This window comes from Podarcis vaucheri (assembly GCF_965113315.1).
Source record: "Podarcis vaucheri genome assembly, chromosome: 9".
Classification (NCBI taxonomy): Eukaryota; Metazoa; Chordata; class Lepidosauria; order Squamata; family Lacertidae; genus Podarcis; species Podarcis vaucheri.
Window position 1 is genome coordinate 21,951,000 of NC_138767.1, and position 23,083 is coordinate 21,974,082.

The following is a 23,083-nucleotide window of genomic DNA, read 5'->3' on the forward strand; positions in this document are numbered from 1 at the left end:
ACAGGCTCATCTCAGCTATCTGCCAATCTCCCATTCCCACCACCCTTCTGAGTAATACCCCTCCCCACCTTCTCACTATATAGAAGGATCTGGCAACTTCTGTTTCAGTGTATCTGAAGAAGTGTGCATGCACACGAAAGCTCATACCAAGAACTAACTTAGTTGGTCTTTAAGGTGCTACTGGAAGGAATTTTTTTATTAAAGCTAAACCTAGTTGGCTGTACCTGTCTTCACCAGCCATTAAGCACATTGCCTTCCACACCACGAGTCCCAATGGGACCCAAGTCGGTTTTAAGTGTCTGATTTCTTCCTCTGCCTGTAAGACAGAGTTGTTCCGCCTGGCCTCTGGCTTGGAAGCAACTTGATCCCCTCCCCCTCTTTCCTTTTTCCTTCTGTGATGGAACTCCTATTTGGGGACTTCCATGGCTTTTTTTTGGCCCACGTAGGACCAGTCTGAATAGCTATCCTTGGTGAAGATTTGACATTTTCATCCCCCAAAAGTTTTTTATTTGAGTTTGTATTGAAATGAGGCTGCATTTTAATGTTGTATTTTAATCTTGTTTTTAAGTTGTATCTTAATCAACTGTTTTATATCTAATGTTAGCCGCCCTGAGCCCGGTCTTGGCTGGGGAGGGCGGGGTATAAATAAAATTTATTATTATTATTATTATTATTATTATTATTATTATTATTATTAGTGTAAGTATTGTTTGCAGAGTACAGGTTGGAAAGCACATTAGCTTCTGAGAAAACTGTGGTTGGCATATGTATATACAATTTTACTAAGCTTTCTCTGCTGCTACTCGGACAGAACTACATTAGCAGCTATTCTGCAAGTTCCAAAGCCACATCACAGAGTTTCTGAGAAATCCCCTCAATTTCCAAAGCAGTTTGTCATAAAAGGCTCCCATCCTCAAGCCCCAAGACCACAGTGGATGCAAAACAAGTTGCATGATTTTTCCAGAGTCTAACAACACGTCGGAGAGGAGAATTAAGTATCAATGTATGCTTAAGCTTAACTTTGGCATACCTGTGGTTTTGAAGTTTCCATTTTGTGCAAAAGAACGTATGGCCACTCAGTCAAAATTTGCACTGTATGTTTTAATGAATGGGAGCTCACTCTGTACCTAGAAATACACCTTGTCAAACACAGGCTAGTTAGGCTTATTTCCGTCAATCTGAAGAATTCAGATCTCCCTCTATTTTAAGAATTGAATGGGGCATTTCTGAGATGCGGAATTTCTCCTCTCCTCTTTCCCACCTCCATGCTGCTTTTCAAAAAGGTGAAGCATATGTAAGAATAGTCAGCAGGACCAGGATAATGACCCATCTAGTCCAGCATCCTGTTCTCACAGTGGCCAACCAGATGTCTATGGGAAACCAAGGAGCAGAACATGAGCACAAGACAAGTCTCTCCTCCCATGATTTCCCAGGAGCTGGAATTCGAAAGCCTTGCTGCCTCCATATGTGGAGACAGAGAATAGCCACCATGCCTTGTAGCTGTCAGTTTGCCTTTCTTGGTGCAGAAAGTATTGATCTGATGTGTAGAGATCTTTCCTATTCTACTTAATTCTAGAGGGTTCTGAAAGCAGAAGGTTAATGATGTTTGGGTTATACTTCTAGAGAAGCCGAGTACAGTCATACCTCGTGTTGTGTTTGCTTCATGATACATTTTGTCAGGTTGTGTTCCACCGCAACCCGGAAGTAGCGGAAAGGGTTACTTCTGGGTTTCACCGCTCGCTCATGCGCAGACACGCAAAATGACGTCACGCGCATGCGCAGCGCACACACAGATGCCGCTTGCATTCTGCTCATGTTGCGAACAGGACTCTGGAATGGATCCCGTTCGCAACCAGAGGTACCACTGTACAGCTGGTTTAAACTGGTTCTCTTATCTCTTCTGTCAAAATCATGCTGACTATAAAAATACAGTGGTGCCTCGCAAGACGAAATTAATTCGTTCCGCGAGTTTTGTCATCTTGCGATTTTTTTTGTCTTGTGAAGCACGGTGTCGGGAAAGTTTTGGAAAAGCTTCAAAAATCACCAAAGTCTTTAAAAACCTCAAAAAAGGCTACCACACCGCGTTCTATGAGTTGCTCCTCGAAGTCAAGTCGCAACTGTATTAACGGTGTTAAGAAAAAGGAAACAAACTTGCAAGACGTTTCTGTCTTGCGAAGCAAGCCCATAGGGAAAATTGTCTTGCGAAGCAGCTCAAAAAACAAAAAACCCTTTCGTCTAGCGAGTTTTTTGTCTTGCGAGGCATTCGTCTTGCGAGGTACCACTGTAGGGCCAGAAGGAGTCTGGGTTTCACTTTATCTCTTTTCCTTCTGGTGTGGTGTTCTGTACATAGTATGCTATAATGTTAAGGTTTAGACTTACTACAAGTTATTGTAAGTTTAAGTTAAGTACGCTGCAACTGGATTTCTTATGGACAGTGCCAATCCTGGATGTATTGGATCTGTGACCATTATGCTCATTTGCCTTCAGTAGCAGTAAAGCTCTGTTGTATGAAATGCAATTGCCTCTGATCTATTTTTTGGGAATCCTGGAACATGTTAAAAGTTTTTACTCTGCTAACTATACATTGGAATCTACTCTGGATCAATATTGAGCAGAATTTCATGACAGTAGCCACTGATAGTCCTCTTCTCCATAAATTTGTCTAATCCTCTTTTAAAGCCACCCAAGTTGGTGGCCATCACTGCCTCTGCGGGAGCGAATTCCATAGTCTATCTGTCCTAAGTTCAGCTTCATTGAATGTCCACAGTTTCTAGTGTTATGAAAAAAACTTTTCTGCAACGCTACATCCCCTTCTACATTTTGGTGGCCTTTTCCTGAAGTGACAGGCCAGACACCTTAATTATTCTCGAGACTAAAGAAAAATGAAAACCCAAGATCTGAGAATTAAAAATATACCTTTATTTATAAGACAGACTTACATCTCCTTCCATAGGAACCAACACTTTAAGATCAATGCTAAGACCATAACAACAAGGCAATGCAAGAACCAAAAACATTTTGCAACTTCAAAACAATTCTGACATCTGCATCAGTGCAACATCCACCCGTACAAATGGCGGCCATTTAACACCAGAAGGTTAACAGCGGTTTTAAGTGCATCGTGAGTTTACAATGGTCCTAATAGCAACAAGACAGAAGTTCAGTAGCTGGTATAGAGAAATGGGCCAATTTTTATTCCAATGTCAGCTATTTAAAATTTAGTGTTCTGCAACTTATCAGGCAACAGAGACACCCCTTTCTCTGCAATACTCACCGCCCAAGTCTATTAGTCTTTCTGAAATATATGCCATGTACATAGAAGTTTGCCCCCCCCCCATAATAGCATTTGAAGGAAATCAGGAGTGTCACCTGTAGAAGCTTCCAAGATCACACCCCTTTTTCATTGCATATTAGCAAAATGCTAAACTAGCACAGACGCAGAAACAAAAATTCCTGGGGCATTAGACAATGCTGCCTACTATTCCCACTACAACAGTCTTTTCTCAATATCCCTGTTTCTCAATATTTATGTACGGTAGGATCTGGTCCCTCATGAAGTGCTTTTTCCAAAGAAAGCCACGAATACTGGTATGTTAACATGGCCCATCTGCATGAACAGTGCTTAAATCTCAGCGCTGTGAGCTATAGGAGTTTAAAGCCAAGAGGCATTAAAGAAAGACATTCAGTGCAATACCTTTGCTTGACACAAGCAGCCAATTTCATTCAATGGGGGCTAAAAGAGTGGCAAACCTCACCCCCTCCACCCTCAATGTGATTACTGGGTTTCTGAAAGGACAGTAATGGGCAACTTAATAGCTGGAGCCTCGGCAAGAGACAAAAGCTGAAGGTTTGGCATGACCAAGATGAAAGACCTCCATCTTAGCACTTTCAAGGGAAATAAGCCTTTCATAGCCTTAAAATTAATAAGGAACATTTTCCTAATGCTGCTGAAGTAGGGGAACATCCTTGACAAAAGGATTATGGAGACTAGGAAACACACATATATGTTGCTCTTTGGATCATAGATGGCTCATGTCTGGAGTACGCATGGGTGGCAAGTCAGCAAAAATAAAAAATAAATCTTCAGCAGGCCTCTCTTGACCCCATGGCCATGTAGATTTCCCCTTAGCTAAGCCAAGAAACTCTAAGAGGGAAACAACAGTGAACATCAGATTGGGTACTCCTTTTAAAAATATCCTGCTGAAAGAGAACCAAAGTGTTCCTCCCAGTCTGTGGCAAAGCAGCCTTCTGAACCCGTCAACTATGAATCGTTTGTGGGACCATAATAAAGTCAACCGGCTGTGGTTTTCAGATGATCAAGCAGTCACCTGAAAACCAGCAATCGTTTTAGGCATCACCGCCACTGAAGGGAAGCCCAAGAAGTGCTCGTATGAAGTGTTCTTTCACACCAAAAATGGAAGGCAACTGTGTACTGGAGCCCCCCTCTTTTTTCAGAAATAGATGTGAGGTAGGTCAGGAGTATTGATGGACACCACCAGCACTTCTACGAGACTGAGAAAAAATAAATGCAGCATTTAGTGCCAAAAGCCAGAATGCAGCATTTAGTGCCAAAAGCCAGAAATTCAAAATACACATTTCAGTTGGAATATAGTGCAGTTGTTACTGACACTTTAGGGAAACTATTTTAACACAAACACTTCCATCTCGAGGATCCCATAAGAACAGAACTATGCTAATTTTTGTTAGTCCCCCACAAAATACTAGCAGGATGAAACTGAAGCTACTGTTGCTTTGCCACCCAAGCTTTAACTTTTCATTCCAGGATGGGGAATCTGTAGCACATCAGTTGTTGCTGGATTCCAGTTTCCATCAGCCTCAACCAGCGTGGCCAACGACCAGGGATGATGGGCGTTGTAGCCCAGGAACAGCTGAAGAACAGGTTCCCCACAAAGACTTTAGTTCCACCTCCTTCCAATACTTTCTACCTCTGTGTTTGGTGCTACAAACAACATTTGGAAGCATGGTTCCTATTAACACAGTAGTTGCTGAACTACAACTCCCATCAGCCCCAGCCTGTATGGCCAATGTGCAGGGATGGTGACCTTTGTAGTTCAGTAACACCTGGAGACCCAAAGGTTCCCAACTCCTGTATTTATGTCAAAAGGACACTGCCGGCTGTTTTTGTTCTTTGAAGGCTATAAAGGATAACTTCCCCTAGTTCTTCTTAAAGAAGCTGAATTTAGAGAACTTAGTTTTTTCTTTTTTTAAAAAAAGGAAGGTAGGAGTCAAGAATGCCAAATTGTTAGCAGGGAACATTTAGTATAGCGGCTAGCAATAAGCAGCAATCATGTTGGCTATTGGGACTTTCTGGTGCTGATCAAGGAATGTTTCAAGTATTAATAGCTGTGTTCCTTCTCATTCTACCCAGTACCAAGTAGCTTTACTGAGGTTTAGCTAGCCTAAATAGAGGGCATCTGTGCAAAAGTCGCAATCTTCTTTAAAAAAATAAAAATCATATTTCTAAGGGTTTCAGGCTCAGTTATTTAAACTGTTAAAAACAGGTGTTTTTGTGTGTGTGTGCATTTAGCATTCTTCAACAACTGTTTCAATCAAGGAATACAATTTTTTCTTAATCAGACGAAACCCAGGACTCAGGATCAGAGTACGTTTGATGCCAGAAGTGAAGCAAGCTCTGGGGAAGAAATCCCTGAAACTCGGCCATGAACAGCAGCCCTGTTTGAACACCAGCATCAGTTCAAAAGTAGGGACGACAGTGGGGTCATAGACAATCTTATCCAGCTTTTTACACACATTTCCTGTTTCTAAGTTGACGTGAATGACACACCCCCTTAAGCCACAAGGCTCGGTGGAAGAGAGACGCAAGACATCTTGGGCTATCCTCCTGGTTAGCTTCTCAGGGACTAGAACCTTAGAGCAACGCAGTTTAGTCTGTTTTGATTTAGACAGGCAGCTCTCCAGCATTCTAACTAGACTCTGACATTTCTGTTCCTCAAATACCATCTCATTAAAGTTGGGTTCGGGCACTACATAATCCCAGTAGTCAAAATCTGTAAAGGATAGGAGAAGAGGAAAGAGATTCTCAGTTACCAGGCAAGAAGCCAGCCAGCCACCACCTGCAGTATCAAATAATTACAGCAAGCCAAGATTTCACATATTATATATAGTGTGTTTGTTGTCCCCCCAAGCTAATGTAAAATAGCAGCTAGGTCTACTGTATCTGCTGCCAACAAGCAACCCCACTTTGACTTCATGCAGAAATAAACAGTTTATCAAATTGCCTTTCCCTTGACAAAGTGGTTACAACAGAAGAGTCATGAAGTGCACTGCAATCAGGATATGGCCCTTTTGCCACTAACAAACATTTGATTATTTACTAAAAAGGAACAGAAGAAGATGTTAGTAGAAAAACACACAGAGATGACATACAAGACTCCTAAGCAAGTGACCCAATCATGCTTTTCTTAATAGATTACATTTGGGCAGGCTGTCAGACACACACGAAGCAACTTGTTTACCTCACTAAATTAAACGTTGGATGAAAGTTAGGTACAGTTTTCACCACATCTTTTTATGTGGCAAAGAGAATAGCAAGCAAAACTGTAAGGCTGAAATCAATTTGAATTAATATTTTGCTGAGTCCAGTTGGATGAAAAGTTATTTCTCACCTATAGGAATGCTTCAGTTTTGCTAAAAGGTATATGTCAATACATTGCTAATATTTATGTGCAAATTTAGGGATGCAAGCTTCAGTTGCTCTATCCGGTCACTAAGCTGGTGAGGAGGAGGTTTAGTTTTCATCAGTAAACATGCTTGTTTTTCTTGGGGCTATTTTGATTGTGTCAGGATAGTTTTAAAAGGGGATGGAACTTTTAGAAATATTTCAGGTAGTGTTGCAAGAGAGGGCTGAGTGGTAGCTCTTTTACTTCCAATAAGTGCTTAGCCTGCAGATGTCAAATATAACACAGATACTAATCATCTGGAAACTATTGAATTAGTTTGATAGCTCTGCTAAAATCACAACCATTTATTTAGTCCTTATTCATTTTGACTTTCATATTAGGATGCATACTGATAAAGATAGTGCTTAGAAAATGAATTTCTTGGCATTATTATTTTGGTAAGCAATAACTTCTCCAGTCCTTGGGTTAAAGGTTCTCTGCAAAATTTTGTGTAGTTTTCTTTTGGTAGAACACATTCCAAGGACCAGCCCTAAAAAAATCAAAGATGATACCCAGCTGGTGTAAAAAAAAAAAAAGGTACGATTTTTCACCATAGTTGGTGAACACAGCCATGTTGCTGGTTTGCAGATGTCGCCTATTGGTTGTGGTTAGTGTTCAGAACAGTTTATATGGTGAACTCTCCTGGATCAGTCCAATGGTCTGCAATGGAAGCATGCTTCCAATGGAAGCATCATGTCTCCCACAGTGGACAACCAGATGCTTTGGGAAGTCTACAAACAAGCTGGGTGGATCAGGGGCATGCTGTGGTCATAGTGTATCTTGAATTCAGTAAGGCTTTTGATAAAGTCTTTTGCAAATTCTTGCAAAGAAGCTGGTAAAATGTGGGATGAGTAAGGTGGATTTGTAGCTGGTTGGCTGACCAAAGTGCTCACTAATGGTTCCTCATCATTCTGGAAAAAGAGGCAAGTGGGGTACCTCATGGTTCTGTCCTGGGCCTGTTGTTGTTCAAAGTCTTTATAAATGACTTGGATGAAGGAAATGAGGGGGTGCTCATCAAATGTGCAGGTGCCAAAGTGCCACAGAAGACAGAACTGGCATTAAAGATGACCTTAACAGATTGAAGACTTGGGCCCCAACTTTCAACAGGGAGAAATATAAGGTTCTGTACTTATGCAGGAAGAACCAGATGTACAAATATAAGATGTAGGACACCAGGCTTACCAGTAGTACATGTGAGAAGGATTGAGGGATCTTAGTTAACCACAAGCTTAACATGAGTCAACAGTGTGATGCAGCAGCAAAAAGGGCAATGCTGTTCTAGGCTGCATCAACAGAAGCATGGTGTCCCAATCAAGGAAAGTAATAGTACCACTTTATACTGTCTTGGTCAGACCACACCTGGAGTACTGTGTCTAGTTCTAGTTTAAGAAGGATATTGACAAGCTGGAATGTGCATAGAGGAGGGCATCAAGGTCTGGACACCAAGAATGGTTGAAGGAGCTGGGTATGTTTAGCCTGTAAAAGAAGAGACTGAAAGGAGATAGGATAGTCATCTTCAAACATCTCAAAGATTGTCACATGGAAGATGGAGCAAGCTTGTTTTCTCCTGCTCCGGAGGGTAGGACCTGAACCAATGAATTCAAATTTCAAGAAAAGAGATTCCGACTAAACATCAGGCAGAAGCTTCTAATGGTAAGAGCTCTTTGACAGTGGAACAGACTCCTTAGAAAGGTGGTGGACTCTCTTTCCTTGGAGGTTTTTAAGCAGAGGTTGGATGCCCATCTGTCTGTCTTTAGTTGAGATTCCTGCATTGCAGAGGATTGGACTAAATGATCCTCAGGGTCCCTTTCAACTCTACAATTTTATGATTCTAAGCAGTACATGAACACAATGAGTCACTAGTATTGCTCCTCAGCCAGTGACTATTATTCAGGGGATATAACCATCATTGTAGTAATCACAGATAGCCTTATTCTCCATGAATTTATCAAATTCCATTTCACAGCCATCTTGTGCTAGCAAATTCCATTGTGTAACCATGCCCTGGGGGGGGGGGAGAGAAGTACTTCTTGTCTGTTTCAGATTCATGAGATGACCAGAAGTTCTAGCATTAAGAGAGAAAAATCACTAAAGGCATTGAAAGCAACCTATTGAAACAAAATTAACAAGTCCATCAGTCCTTTGTGGATACTATTTTTCTTCAAAGTTGTCACAAGGCTATAGCTCAGTGGTAGAGCATCTGTTTTGCATACAGAAGGCCACAGGTTTGAGCCCCAACAACGCCAGATAGGGAATCTCCAGTCAGTGTAGATAATACTGAACTAGCTGGACCAATGACCTCAGTATAAGGAAGCTTCCCATGTTCCTATCAGGAAAACAGTATGCTTTCCCCATGAAAATGTGATTTGTCTCCAACTACTTTGTTTGGCGTGATAATTTGGGCACAGCACACATAGCATAGTGAAAAGTTGCTAAGAGTGTTGCGCAATGTTTTGCAAAGGCCTAACAATAGTACACTGTTCAGTTCTTGCAGGCTAAATGGGGGGGGGGAGGATTTGCTGCTTAACATGCAGTTGAATGACCAAACCTCAGGGCTTTAGGAAGAGCTTCAGGGCTTTAGGAAGAGTCTGAGATCCATTCCACACATGCTACACACATTTTGCATAATTTTCCATGACGCATCCACAAACAATTTTAATTCAGTGTGAATCTCATCATCATTTTGATCTTTCTGGAAGTTGAAATTGGGTGTGGGGGGAAGTGTTATATCGTCCAGCTGTTCACACTAGCTGACACCAAGTTCAATTTTAGGGTCGTTCATAAACCAACAAACTGCATGAATTATTATTATTATTATTATTATTATTATTATTATTATTATTATTATTGCAGAAGACTTGTAGCCTAAGCACCTCTCTGTGTGTATACATGCAAGCCCAAAAGCACAATTGCAGATCTTGCATCACAGCCTAATGGAACCTGGATTGCATTCAGTTAGTAAGTGTGGCATTAACCACCAGCATCTGAACCCACTCACCAGTCACAGGTGCTGGCTGAAAGCGTTGCTGTATCAGTTCAGAGATACATGCAGAATTTTTAATGTTTAAGCTGCTGGATGCCACCATTCTGAAGAAGAGTTGTTCTTGCCACCAAGAGGTGGGCTTACCTCTCTGGGTTAACTGAAGAAAAAAAAAAGCAAATATAGTTTATTGACAGGCCGTTAGACAATAAAAAGATAGCAGCACACAATTCTCAAAACTGGAAAAGCTGCAGCAGGAGAAATTTGATATGCATCAGACCACAAAGTTTTGAAGAAAACAATCTATGTGTTATTTACAATCCATTAGCAGTTTAGCAGTTTAAAGTCTGGGGGATGGGAGGGGGGAAGAGAGTGAAATCAAACAGTTATTTTTTTAAAGAAAACAAGAGAATTTATTTGTGTGGTTGTTTTTTTTAAAAAGGGGAGAGCAGTTCACAGGCAGATTGCAGAACAGTAAACACAATCCATTAATTCAGCCCCCAAGACAAACAGCTCCTCTTACCTGCTGGAAATGTCAAGTAAAGTGCACGGAATTTTAATTTTCTAGAAAAGCAACTTCAGCTTTCATTGGAAATCACAGTTTTTAAATAAAACGTGTAAAAAAAAAGAAACACGACAACAACCCACCTAGGTATACAAAAAGTAATAAATAAGTGCAAACTTCCACCCGTTGTTCCACACCACCCACCCTTCCCCTCTCTCTCGTACTACGAGAGCGACTTATATATACAGATATCTAAATATATATCTCTCTGCTACCCCCGCCCAATGCTCCACCTCCTCCGCAGGTCTTTGGGGGCAGCGGCAAACTTTGCAGGCGAATCTCTCTCGCCATTGGCGGCTGCGTGAAGGTGAGTTGCGCGTCGGGGGAAGAGGAGCAAACAGCCTCTTAACTCAGTTCACCCATGTGAAAGAAGAGATGTGGAGCGGGGCGCGCGCGGGGGGGGGGGAGGCGAGCTGATCACTGGACTGGTCAGATTGAATGTCAGAAAGACTTGGGAGAGAGGAAAACATCGGTCAGCTGACCTCTCTCTCTCTCTGTCTCTCTCACACACATCCATCCTTCTCTGTCAATGTTTGACTCGCAGCAGTGTTTTGATCGGCTTCTCTCCTTGCTTTTTTCTGCTCACCTGGTTGCGCACGTGTGCGTGTGAATGGGTGACGTGATGGGAGCAAGTGGTCGTTTCCTCTCCTCTCCTCCCCCCTCCCCGCTCCCGAAGGCCCACTTGTTTATTAGTTTATTGATGGCTACATTTAAAGCCCACCAAATCGCTCAAAGGGACACACGTGGTTTTCACAACCAGCCCCCACAATCCCCTCCTAATCCTCATCACATCCCAGTGAGGTAGTTCAGGCTGAGAGATGGTGACTGCCCCCCCCCCCCCGTTGAGCTTTGTGGCCAAATGGGAATTTGAACCCAGGTCCTAGCCTGGCACACTAACTCAGGGGTAGAGACACATTTCCTTCTGGCCAACGGGATAGCTCAGTCAGAAGCGCATGAGACTCTTAATCTCAGGGTCATAGGTACAAGCCCCATGTTGGGCAAATAGGGCTCCTTCCTTCCTTCCTTATTTGGTTTTACAAGTATAAAATTATAACAATAGAAAATACATGTTGTTGTTGTTGTTTAGTCATTTAGTCGTGTCCGACTCTTCATGACCAGAGCACGCCAGGCACTCCTGTCTTCCACTGCCTCCCGCAGTTTGGTCAAACTCATGTTGGCAGCTTCGAGAACACTGTCCAACCATCTTGTCCTCTGTCGTCCCCTTCTCCTTGTGCCCTCCATCTTTCCCAACATCAGGGTCTTTTCCAGGGAGTCTTCTCTTCTCATGAGGTGGCCAAAGTACTGGAGCCTCAGCTTCACGATCTGTCCTTCCAGTGAGCACTCAGGGCTGATTTCCTTCAGAATGGATAGGTTTGATCTTCTTGCAGTCCATGGGACTCTCAAGAGTCTCCTCCAGCACCATAATTCAAAAGCATCAATTCTTCGGCGATCAGCCTTCTTCATGGTCCAGCTTTCACTTCCATACATCACTACTGGGAAAACCATGGCTTTTACTATACGGACCTTTGCTGGCAAGGTGATGTCTCTGCTTTTTAAGACGCTGTCTAGGTTTGCCATCGCCTTCCTCCCAAGGAGCAGGCGTATTTTAATTTCGTGGCTGCTGTCACCATGTGCAGTGATCATGGAGTCCAAGAAAGTAAAATCTCTCACTGCCTCCATTTCTTCCCCTTCTATTTGCCAGGAGGTTATGGGACCAGTGGCCATGATCTTCGTTTTTTTGATGTTGAGCTGTATCCTTATTTAGAGATTCCTCCAAATCTCTCAACTTCCCACCTTCCCCTCCATGGGTACTATTGTCAACCTTTTCAACTGCATATTATTCTGTAATCCATATTTTATATCTTTCCATTTTGTCTACAGTATTATTGCAATCCTCCTAATGTTTTTATCTGCTTACAGTGGTCTCCCAAATAGGTTACAATTTTCCCCCCATTCTTTATTAAAATTTTGGTCTTCTTAGTTCCTGAGCTTTCCAGTCAGTTTTGCCATTTTGGCATGTTCCAACAGCTTGGTTTGCCATTCTTCTCTGGTAGGGACTTTGTCTTCTCTCCACCTCTGGGCTAATAACATCCGTGCGGCTGTCATTGCGTACATAAAAAGTCTTTTCTGCTCCTTTGGAATATTGGTACTTAGAATTCCGAATAGAAAAGCTTCTGGTTTTTAAAAATAAGTTATTCTAAACATTTTTTTCAATTCATTATATATAATTTCCCAAAATGCTTTTATTACCTTACATGTCTACTACATATGATAAAAGTGCCTTCTTTTTCTTTATATTTCCAGCAGGTATTTGTACTTGAAACAGGGTTCCTTTCAACTCTGATTCTAACATGACATTTTTCATCTTGCAACCGGCCTGCCCTGAGGAGACAGAATTATGCACAGGAGTGAAATAATAAGGAAAAAATGCAGTATTTAAATGCTACAGGCTTAACTAAAAAAGCGACTGGGACTTAATGAATAGAGGAGGTTGCCAGTGTTACAAAGGCACTGCTCCTAACACACAATCTGTTACCACTCTTGCTCAGGGACAGAGGACATGTGTGCCCAACATGTGTCTGGACCTATTTCTGCGATCAGGGAGTAAGCAAGCTCACCAGGAGAAGCAGATGAGTTGCAAGGGGGGATTTAGTTTGGTGCCAGGGGAATCTCTTCCCCCCGAAAATCAGGCTGTTATCCTGTTCATTGAGATGGCTAAGAAAACCAGCATCTTAGCCAAATTAACAGGATCTTGCATGAGTGTTTTAGGACTTTGGATCTTGGGGAGTGTCCCTATAAGGCAGGGAATTTGTAGTCCTCTGGATGTTGTCGGACCCCCAACTTCTATCAACCCCATCCAGCATGATCAATGATCAGGGACAATGGGAGTGGTGGACTAGCATCTTCTGAAACACCATAGTTTCCCTACTCCTTCTACAAGGAGAGCCAAGACTGGGTCTTTGAAGATCAGTGGGTCTTTCCTCCAGGGTTAAAAGCAGAGGAGAGGAGGGGAAATTATTGGGAACGGGGCTAGAAAAGGAAGGGTTAAATCTCCTCTTCCTGTGCTCTGGGGTCCTGGTGAAAATCAGGGCCCTCTGTGCCTAATGAATTTATTTTTTAAAAGCCTCATGTGTTTCCAAGTGATGCACTTTGCATAAGGTGTAGTCTGACCCACAGTCTTGGGATGCCACAATATTATTTTTGTGTGTGTTTGCTGTAATAGACTACCCCGAATACTCCTGGAAAAGTACTGGGAAGGATTTTAATAATTAACGAAGGATAATGAGGATGTATTTTCCTTCCATTCCATATGTCCTTCGGTTTACCATGTTCCTGGCCAGGCTCCTATAGTTTTAACAGTTTGCAGGTCAGGTAGAATTTTAACAGGTGATGATTCCACCCATAATCAGCACATTTACTGGGATGGCAATGCACTGATGCCGAAAGCTGCAATTCCTAAATAAGACTGCAATAAGCATCCTGCTGGATCAAGCCACAAACCCATCTAGTCCTGTGTTCTGTTCTCACAGTGGCCAACCAGATGGCAGTAGGAAGCCTGCAAGCAGGACCTGAGTACAGGGATGTTCTTTTTTACTTGTGACACCCAGCAACTGACCTTCAGGGGCATATTGCTTCCCACAGCGGAGGTAGTACATAGTCATCATTTGTCATTATGGCAACAGAGCAACCTCTTTGGACATGTAACTGGCAGTACTTATCTGGCCAGCTAAGGCTATTACTGTTGGAATTCCTGATCCATGACTGCAGTCATGGGATTTTTGTCTGTCACATGATGGTATATGTTTTGACTCCACAGAGTGGGAAGTGATGGAGACAGGATGTTTGTGTTACTGTGTTCCATGAAGTGGGACTATTGTCCTTTGTTCTTTTCCTCTTTGCTGTCTGATGCTAGAGAGAGAGGGAGCCATGTTGCTGTGCTCCATGTGTGTTTATATGTAAATAAAGTAGATTAGCCAAAATGCTGAGTTGCTGGGGTTTCGTTACACAACTGCGCAAATTCTGTGGATCCCTAAGTGCGCTGGTTTCGGTTGGCATCGATCGCTATGATGTTCGGGCAGAAGAAAGCTTATGAAGCTCCCAAACAATTGACCAGGAAGGAGAGAACATGCCAGTCGGGCATGTGTCTCTGCCAGGGTCCTACTCGAGTGTAGGCTGAACTCCTGACAATTACATTGACAAAGGAAATGGTCTGACTGGTTCAGTGGCCTCTTCTAAGCTTTCTTAATACAGAACCACAGGCCTTAAGGGACCCACGAATGCCATCCACACTGACCCACACAAACCTATAACAATACATTTTTCAGCAGGTGTGAAAGAGGGCTATGTGATCCGGTGAACAGAGCATGACAAATTGTTCCTCCTCAAAATAGTGAAAGCAGGAGCAGGAGGGTCTGGGAGCAGGTGAGCTTGCTCAGAGCCGAGAAAATAATTGGGGGAGGAAGGAGGTATATTCTAGAGTGCAATTATTATCAGGCAAGTGTCCAGATAGCTCCAATTAAACTCTGCGTTGGGGAGATCTCAAGCATCTGCCTCTCCGGGAGACTGCCCATCAAACCCACCATGTAGCTGAAAGGAAGAGGTGGCTATTGTTTTTAATTTTGTTTAAAAAGTTGAGGGGGAAATGTAAAAGAACAGGGCTTGGCATCTTATGTGATTTTCTGCCTTTAAAAGTAAAGCTCTGTTAAGTGGTCAGTTCAGTGGGTCATTAATTAAAACTTCTCTGCCAGTTAGATTGCTGCCTGGAACAGCTCCAAGAGAGCCTAAGTGATTTGTTTGTGGCTCATTAGCCTGATGGATTAATGTTTGTCTGGCAACCACCTTTGCCCAATATTCTGCCATAGGAAGAAAAAAAGCAGTCGTCCCCCAAGGCAAGCTGCTGGCTGCATTAAGTTCAGTGGGTTTGGCACAGGACTCTGCCACTCACTCCAAATATACTGTGGAACAGCTTGGCTGGGGGGGAGATCACAAAGCTTCACGTGGGGAGTGCATGGCATGGGATGGAAGACAAATGCACCTGTACCAGCTCCCCTGGAATTAATCCTGTAGGAAGTAAAAACAATATCTGGGCTCTTCTCTTTCAGGGAATGACATTTAAAGCCCTTCCACATATATGTTTTACTGTGTATTCCTGACGATTTGCGCTCATAATTGACACAGTTATGGGATCCACTTTCAAAACTGCAAAAGTTTCAGTGCAGATATACCACTTTGTTTCCAATCAGTGCATGCCCTGTCATATCCTGCTGAAATCCTGATTCTTTTTCTACCACTAGTGTTCCAGGGGTGTTAATTTTTTTTTTTTTTGGGGGGTGCAAGAGCGAACCTCCAGATTACAATAATGCAGTTACAACTAAGGAAGCAAAATGCTATGTGTGGACACTCCAGTACAAATCCACTACAAATACTTCAGTAACATGGTGTAAGGGTTGCACACTCATCTTGCTTTATTGGCCGAGGGACCTGGCGTTTGTCTGCAGACAGCTTCCAGGTCATGCGGTCAGCATGACTAAGCTGCTTCTGGTGAACCAGAGCAGTGCATGGAAACGCCATTTACCTTCCTGCCAGAGCGGTACCTATTTTATTTACTTGCATTTGACGTGCTTTCGAACTGCTAGGTTGGCAGGAGCTGGGACCGAGCAACAGGAGCTCACCTGTTGTGGAGATTTGAACCACCGACCTTCTGATCGGCAAGCCCAAGAGGTTCAGTGGTTTAGATCACAGTGCCACCCACGTCCCTTGTGTAGAAACAATCAAAAGTCTGTAGGGCACCTTAGCTGTCACTACATTAGGGTTCCTTATTATGAGCCAAGTGATGCACATTGTTAATTGTCATAACCAAGTGGCCAGGCCTTTTGGGGAGCTATGTCATGTTTGAATGCTCCCTCGTTTTGGGGGTGGCAGGTTCTCTGCATAAAGCAATATTGCATGTCGTTTAAAGAGCTCAGCTTCTTTCAGAACACAATATTTTTCTATGGGCAGAGAAGGTGTCCCCTGCCCTTATAGGTTAGGAGTCACATACAGCCCTGCACCTGAATGCTGTAGTGATACAGTGCTGGAGAAGCTTTGCCACTTGATTTGTCTGGCATATAAACTGACCCTAACCCTTTTGCTTCAGATTTTAAGCACATGCTCAATAACTTCAGTGTATGTAAAAGTGCTTAAAAGGCTGCTCCTTATTATTGCTATTTTACAGAAAAGAAACCACCCCCAGCTTTTTCCTCATATATTCCTCAGATGCTGCATTTGCCACCATCATCCCTGACAGCATGTTCAAGATTTTCTTCTTTTCGATATCATTGCTATGTCAAGATGTGAAGCACTAGGTCAATTACAGTCTGTAGCCAATCTCGCTAGAAAACATGCCCCTTTGATCACAATCCCAGCTGCTTTTCAGTTCTAAGCTGAGAAATTGTTGCCATAGTGATCTTATTCTGCGGAACACATTCTCTGAACTCAGCATCATGCTATAACAATGTCTGCTCTTACTGAAAGTAATTTATAGAGTATGTGCATTTTTCTCCCCCAGCACAAGATTCTGCCTATTTAATGCTGGTTCATACATAAATCACAGTTGCAGGAAAGAACTGGGTGAGGACTCCATCCATTTGTTTTTAGCCAGGTTGTGAGGCTGCCCCACAGTCAATTGTGGGTGGGTGGGGGACAACCAGGAATAGCCAAAGGCATTTTATTACCTGAAGTGAAGAATAAAATGGCGCCTCCCTATCCAAATATCACAGTGAATCTTATTTCAACATTGGCTGTGAGGCATCATCCTTTACCACACTGGAGGGCAGCCGGATAGCCTAGCGGGGAGAAGGAGTATGTGTGGTGTTAGGGGCTGATCTGAAACAGATGCCAGGGACTGTCTTACTCTGAAGATGAAGGAATGGAGGCACAGACAGAGCAGCTTCTGACAGAGGAGGAGGGAGAGGATTCACCCCCCTGCCTTACATGTTCCCAGAAGCAGAGATACCAGCAGATTCAGAAGCTGCTCATTTGGGGGAAGAGCTGGACAGTTTTGAGATAGTAGCTAGGCAACCAGGAGGGAGGGAGCCTTTAGAAGATTCTTCAATTAAGAGTGGTGTGGAAGCCCGTCCCTCCCATTGATCTCGGAGGACTGAAAGTGTCCAAAAACAACAGAAACTCAGGGGAGGGGCAGGTGTCTGGTGGCACACTTCTTGCTGCAGAAGGATAGGGGACTCAGAATGAGGAACTGCAGAATGAGGGCGGCCTGATGTTGCTGTCAGTATGTTGTTGTAAATAAAACAGACTATAAACCTGCCAAAGACTTGTTACTTCTTATCGGAAGCTACTGGAGGGAGGGGGAAACTCCCTTGCCAGCCAGCATACCTGACATGTGGCACACACATCTCTGTTGTTCTTCAATACTTGAGGACTGGAGTGCTCACATGCTACATTGAATGAATGTACAAGCTGTGTGCTTGTGTACAGAAAGAGTGGAGCTGCACACCCACATAGTTCTTCACATGTAAGGAGTGTACAACCTGCGTACCTGTGTACAGAGTAGATGAGCTGTACAAATCAGCAAGTGTAAACTCTTTCACACTAAGACTATACATGTGTACTTTGTACCTGTGTTTGCCATAATGTGTGAACAAGTCTCTCACCACCACTTCTTGTCCCGAATCATCCCCCATCTGAGATGGCGGTCTCACTCTGGGCTCATGAGGCAGTTTCATTCTAGGCTGATGTAAACCTAAATCCAGCCATCCATCTATCTGTCATATAAAGGAATTCCAAACTTTGGGGTTTTGTGGATATGCACGGTCAGAGGAAGTAAGCACAGAAGAGAAAATGGCTGTTGTGATGGAAAGCTTAACCTTTTGGAACAGATGAGTTATAACCTAGTGGTTTACCTGCATAGGCGCCGACTCCATGGGGCTTGAGGGGGCCCGAGCCCCCTCAAAAATTCGTTTGGGGGGGCTCCGCCCCCCAATAATCTCGGGCGCCCCTCCAGCAGAGCGCCATCGCCGCCCCTCCCCCAGCCCAAAATGCACAGGGTCGGGCTGCATGCCTCCTGCCCTCCCTCCCGAGCAAAAGCTCCACCCAATTTCCTTCGGAGCTGATTAATAGGCGCAGCACGCTCTCCCCTATTCACTCACGAGGAGGCGGCGCCACTTTATTTGCATATTCATGAGCTTATTTATTATTCATGAGCTTTCCCGGGGCCCCCCCAATATTTTTTATAAGTCCGCATCCCTGTTTACCTGGTGCCAATCTAGAACCATGTCATTTGCCATCGCAGCATTGGTACCTGCATAAGAGATGCACCAAGATTCTTCTGGGCAGATCTAGATGAGCTGATTCATAGCCTATACACAAATTTGTGTGTATGTGTGCACAAATGTACACAGCGTGGGACTTAGTTCTAAGCTGGGTATTATTAGAACTACATCCTTGATCTTTATTCCCCTGACAAAAGCTTTGAGTCACTCTCTAACCGATGCATAATACGCAAGCTTTCCCATCATGTAGATGCAAATTTCTGTCTTGTTACTAGAAGTGCCTTGATATCGATTCCAGAATAAGAAACTTGGTGATTGTGGCTTCAAATCATTTACAGTCCACAAATGCATATACCTGTACTTAAAATATGGTGCTATATGTTAAAAAATATGGCATATGGATAGACTTCTTGCGTTTTAAGTCCTCCACATCCATAATTACGTAGGTTAAATTTGGCTGGGTGTATGCTTGATTAACTTCCTAACTTATTTTTAACTTTGTTATCAGTTGGACTCTTTATAGCGAAACTGTCTTTTGATGGTGAGAAAATCTGACTGATTTTTTAAAAATAAAAATAGTTGTTGCATCTATACACAGCGGATTTACATTGCAGTCCTATTCTGTAGGTTGAGCTCAGTGAAACTTATTCCCTTGAGTAGATATGCGTAGGATTATGTTTCCCAAATTAGCATAACCCTTTTCTTTTTAAAGAAAACCTAAACTATGGAAAGGTTGATGTTGAACACCAGGCACTCACAATATTGTACAACAATGCTTCTATGGCACATTTCTTCTGCAATTGTATTTCAGTGTAACAGTCAAATACCTAAGAATATGAAACTGTGTGGGGCAAACACTTTAATTCAAACCCTATTGGATTCAGAAGAGTAAGGTTCTGAGTCTGAGGATGGGGGAGAGGAATGCTCTTTCTAATCCAGCCCAGGCAGAAAAAATATATTGCTGTTTTATTTCTGAAGCAGTGAACAGGTTGAGTCTCAGTGGAATGCTGAACTTTAATAACATTCAGTACAAATGGTGTCAGCCTTTCAGCATAGGCAGGAATACATCATTGATTTTTAGTTTTGTTTTTTGTTTCCTCAAGTATGAAGTCAGTTTGCAGAGGGAAAACAAAACTAAGCTTTAAAGAAAATATAGGAGGGAAAGGCCTCTCCCTCCCTCTCTCCTTTCTGCCACCCTTAACAACCCGTTTGGGTTGACCAGTTCAAGACATCCTGTTTACTGAGCATTCATTCTGCAGGGAGGTTATATGACATTGAATTAAGCAGATGTTTTCCCCATTGTATTTTATTTTAAACATTTTTAACATATACAACCCTATACACAATTACATTGTTGCTCTTATTTTTGTTGACTTCCCACCCAGTTTTCCATTGAGTTGTTGTAAAAAAGCTATCTATTAAACCATAACCACAATGCAATAATCTAGTTCCTTCTGTTGCTCATTGTTCAAATGCCGCTTGCAAATTCATCTTACTCTAGTACTTCTTTATGTATTCCAAGAAAGGTGTCCATTCTTCCACAAAAGACTCATCATTGGAGTCTCTTTATTTTGCTGTTAATTTTGCCAGATCTGCCAAGTCCATTATCTTGCTTATTCATTCTTCTTTAGCGGGAACATCTTCTTCCTTCCATTTCTGCACATAAAGAATCCTAGTTGCTGTTCTTAAATACATTTAAAAATGTGACTTGTTTTTTTTTGGAATTTCTGCCCCTTTAATCCCTGCATTAAGCCGATGTTATTCCATACTTTCCAGCGTATTTCCCCATAACGTTCCTTATTGCAAAAAGACCATTAAAAGCAAAATCTGTGTGGTTTGTTGTGTAAGAGCCAAGGCGAGAGTTGCCAGTGCTGTGGACCAGTCCTAGCACAAGGGGTTGGCAGCTGGCAGCTCCCTGACCAAGCCTGCCCTCCCAAGTAGAACCAGCTGGTGAAAAGGAGATGTCAATGGGCAGCATCTGTTGCAAAGTGATTGATAGTTTCTTGTTTTTTTGAACACAGACCCTTCCATCCAGCACATACAAACCGCATTTCTAACCCCCAAATAATCCTGGGGACTGGGTGCTGTGAACTGTAGCTCTCCGAGACTGAAACTACCATTCTCAGGATTACTGGGAGGCGGCGTTGTGTGTGCTTTAAATCTAAGGTGGGTTTGGTGCCTCAAGTTTAATGGCACAGCCTGAGTGTGTCAGTATCTGACTGAATCCCACCCCAAAATAGCAACTGTCTGGATCCACCGCTAGGTGCACTGCAGGAATTGGGCCACATTCTCATCACAAGAAATATAATTCAGAAGTTGAGTCCACAGAAGACTTGACTGTGGTCAGAAAGCCATCTAAGGTATATGCCCACAAAAGCCAAACTGTAGTAGAATGGATGGGCAGCTCTGGCTGACTGGTGCCTTTACTGATCTGTGCAGCTTGAAGTTGTTTTTAATAGTATCATAGAATTGTAGAGTTGGAAGGGACGATGAGGGTCACCTAGCTCAAACTCCTGCAATGTGGGCATCTTTTGCCCAAAGCAGAGCTCAGACCCACAACCCTGGGATTAAGAGTCTGGTGTTCTACGGGGTTTATGTTTGTTGATTTTTTAAAAACCATTTTGGGATGTTTCATGGGAAGCGATTCATAAAATAAATACATACATACTGACATTATTTTGAAACAAACAAATAAATAATATGTGTACAGCCCTCGGGTTCTTCTCCTGAAATTTCCTACAGTTGTGTGTCTAAAAGCTTGCGGTAACTCGCTAAACTCTCCAGTTTTCTTTCAGGATCAGGTGTCACATGTGAGAAATATTTCAAAGGGCATGTGAGTCAGGATTTTGGGCAAGAAGCACTTGGTAACTTTATATCTGAAATTTAAGGATGCCTGAACTTTGGAGCACTCAGCAGGGTGATCTCCGGAGCCTGCTTGCTGTCTCTTATTTGTATCTGTGCAAACTTACACCACTGCAGACTTTTAAGATTTAGCCTGTATCATCTGCATCCGAGCAGCACGTTTTTAACAGATACTTCCACTGGGAACTATTTGCATTTATATTATTACTTGAATGAGAGGGATAGGGTTGAGATTTCGTAAAGGAACTTCATCATCAGAGGTTGCATACACACCATATATTTAAGACATTTGCCTTCCCCCAGAGGAATCCTGGGAACTGTAGTTTATTACTCACGGGGTTACAATTCTCAGCATCCTGAACAGACTACAATTCTCAGGATTCTTTGGGGGAAGCCGTGTGCCTTAAATGTATGGTGTGTCTGCAGCCACAGACTTTGCTATTCTGTACTCTGTGTTTTTAAGGCCCAGCTCTGGGTGCTGAAATATGGACTCCTGCTGTCATGCTCTAGAAAAGCCCAACCTGATGCTGCCCAGTGTTGCTGGACTCCAAATCCCTGAACAGTGGTCATATTGGCTGGGGCTGATGAGAGTTGGACCCCCCCCCACAATACCTAGTGGACACCAAGTTGGGGGAAGGCCGCTGTAGAGTGGCTGTTGCGTGGCTGTCTTTGACCCATGGCAGGCCTTCTCAGTGGTGGCTCCCCATTTGTGGAATGCCCTCCTTGATGAGGCGCATCTGTCTCCCACATTATTAACATTCAGGAGGAATAATGGCCATTTAGGCCATTATTTCCCAGGGAGATTCTTTGAAAAGAGTTCAGCAGCACCTAAAATTGGCTGCAGACAAGGATTGTGGACATTATCTGAACCCTCTCATTTCACAGTTTTGCCACTTTTTCACTCCTGAGGAGCTTTGGTGGGATTTCTCTGCTGATCAGTAGTAACAGCAAACACCAGGTTTTATGCACGTAGCCCTTAGTTAGCCTGACACCAGCTATTACACAGCCAGTATTTGCTAGAATCAGCCTTTTGCAAGATTACATAATCAGATTTGCACAACTTTTGATAACCGGAGGTCGATGGAGCCTGAGATACAAGCTCTGTTTTACCCAACAGGGCCCTCAAGACTGTTTGAACTTCTAACATAACCCCGTCTTTACATTGTAATGTACACTTGTGTTGCAAGCTTATATACTCAGAGCCGAGTGATTTCTCTGTGTCCTTGTGTTAAATGTACTGGAGTTTCAACCCTTGTTAGAGATAAAGCCTCAGACACAGAGAAATGCGAGCAGCTCTTAAAATGCATGTAGCAAACCTCCCTGCTTTCCTCCTCCCCCACCTGTAGTCAGAGGAATTTCAAAACCAGCTTGCTATGTTATAGAAGCCTTGTTTAGGAAGGGTGGAAAAAACCTGAGGCAAACAATCCCTTAAGCATATATGAGGTTCCAACTTCCACGATGATACTCAATTCGAGTCTGATGCTAGCAAAACCCAATGTAGCCCAGCTGGTTAGAGTATGGTGTGCTAATGCCAAGGTTGTATGGGACAGCTGCATATTCCTGTATTGCAGGGCATTGGAGTAGATCAGGGGTCAGCAAACTTACCGCACCTTGAGCCGGTGTCTCCAGCGCCAATCACGCGGTGGGCTGGAGGGCGGGGGAGCGTGTGCCCATATGTGTGCGCACACACGATTTCCGGCACACTTCT

At 43.1% G+C, this 23,083-nt stretch overlaps 1 protein-coding gene across 2 annotated transcripts; it reads right to left on the reverse strand.

Annotated features, from left to right (window-relative positions):
• Positions 1–5,476: 5,476 nt before the first annotated feature.
• DDIT4L (DNA damage inducible transcript 4 like) lies at positions 5,477–10,594 on the reverse strand. 2 transcript variants are annotated; one of them, XM_082237103.1, is made up of 3 exons: positions 10,480–10,594; positions 9,700–9,841; positions 5,477–6,029 (listed from the first exon to the last, which is right to left on the reverse strand). In XM_082237103.1, exons 2-3 carry the CDS (start codon positions 9,785–9,787, stop codon positions 5,545–5,547), a joined length of 573 nt encoding a protein of 190 aa, XP_082093229.1. In that variant the 5' UTR covers positions 9,788–9,841; positions 10,480–10,594; the 3' UTR covers positions 5,477–5,544. The 2 variants fall into 2 exon arrangements, with proteins under 2 accessions (XP_082093229.1, XP_082093228.1); XM_082237102.1 differs by lacking the exon at positions 10,480–10,594 and adding an exon at positions 10,205–10,417.
• Between the last annotated feature and the right edge of the window lie 12,489 nt (positions 10,595–23,083).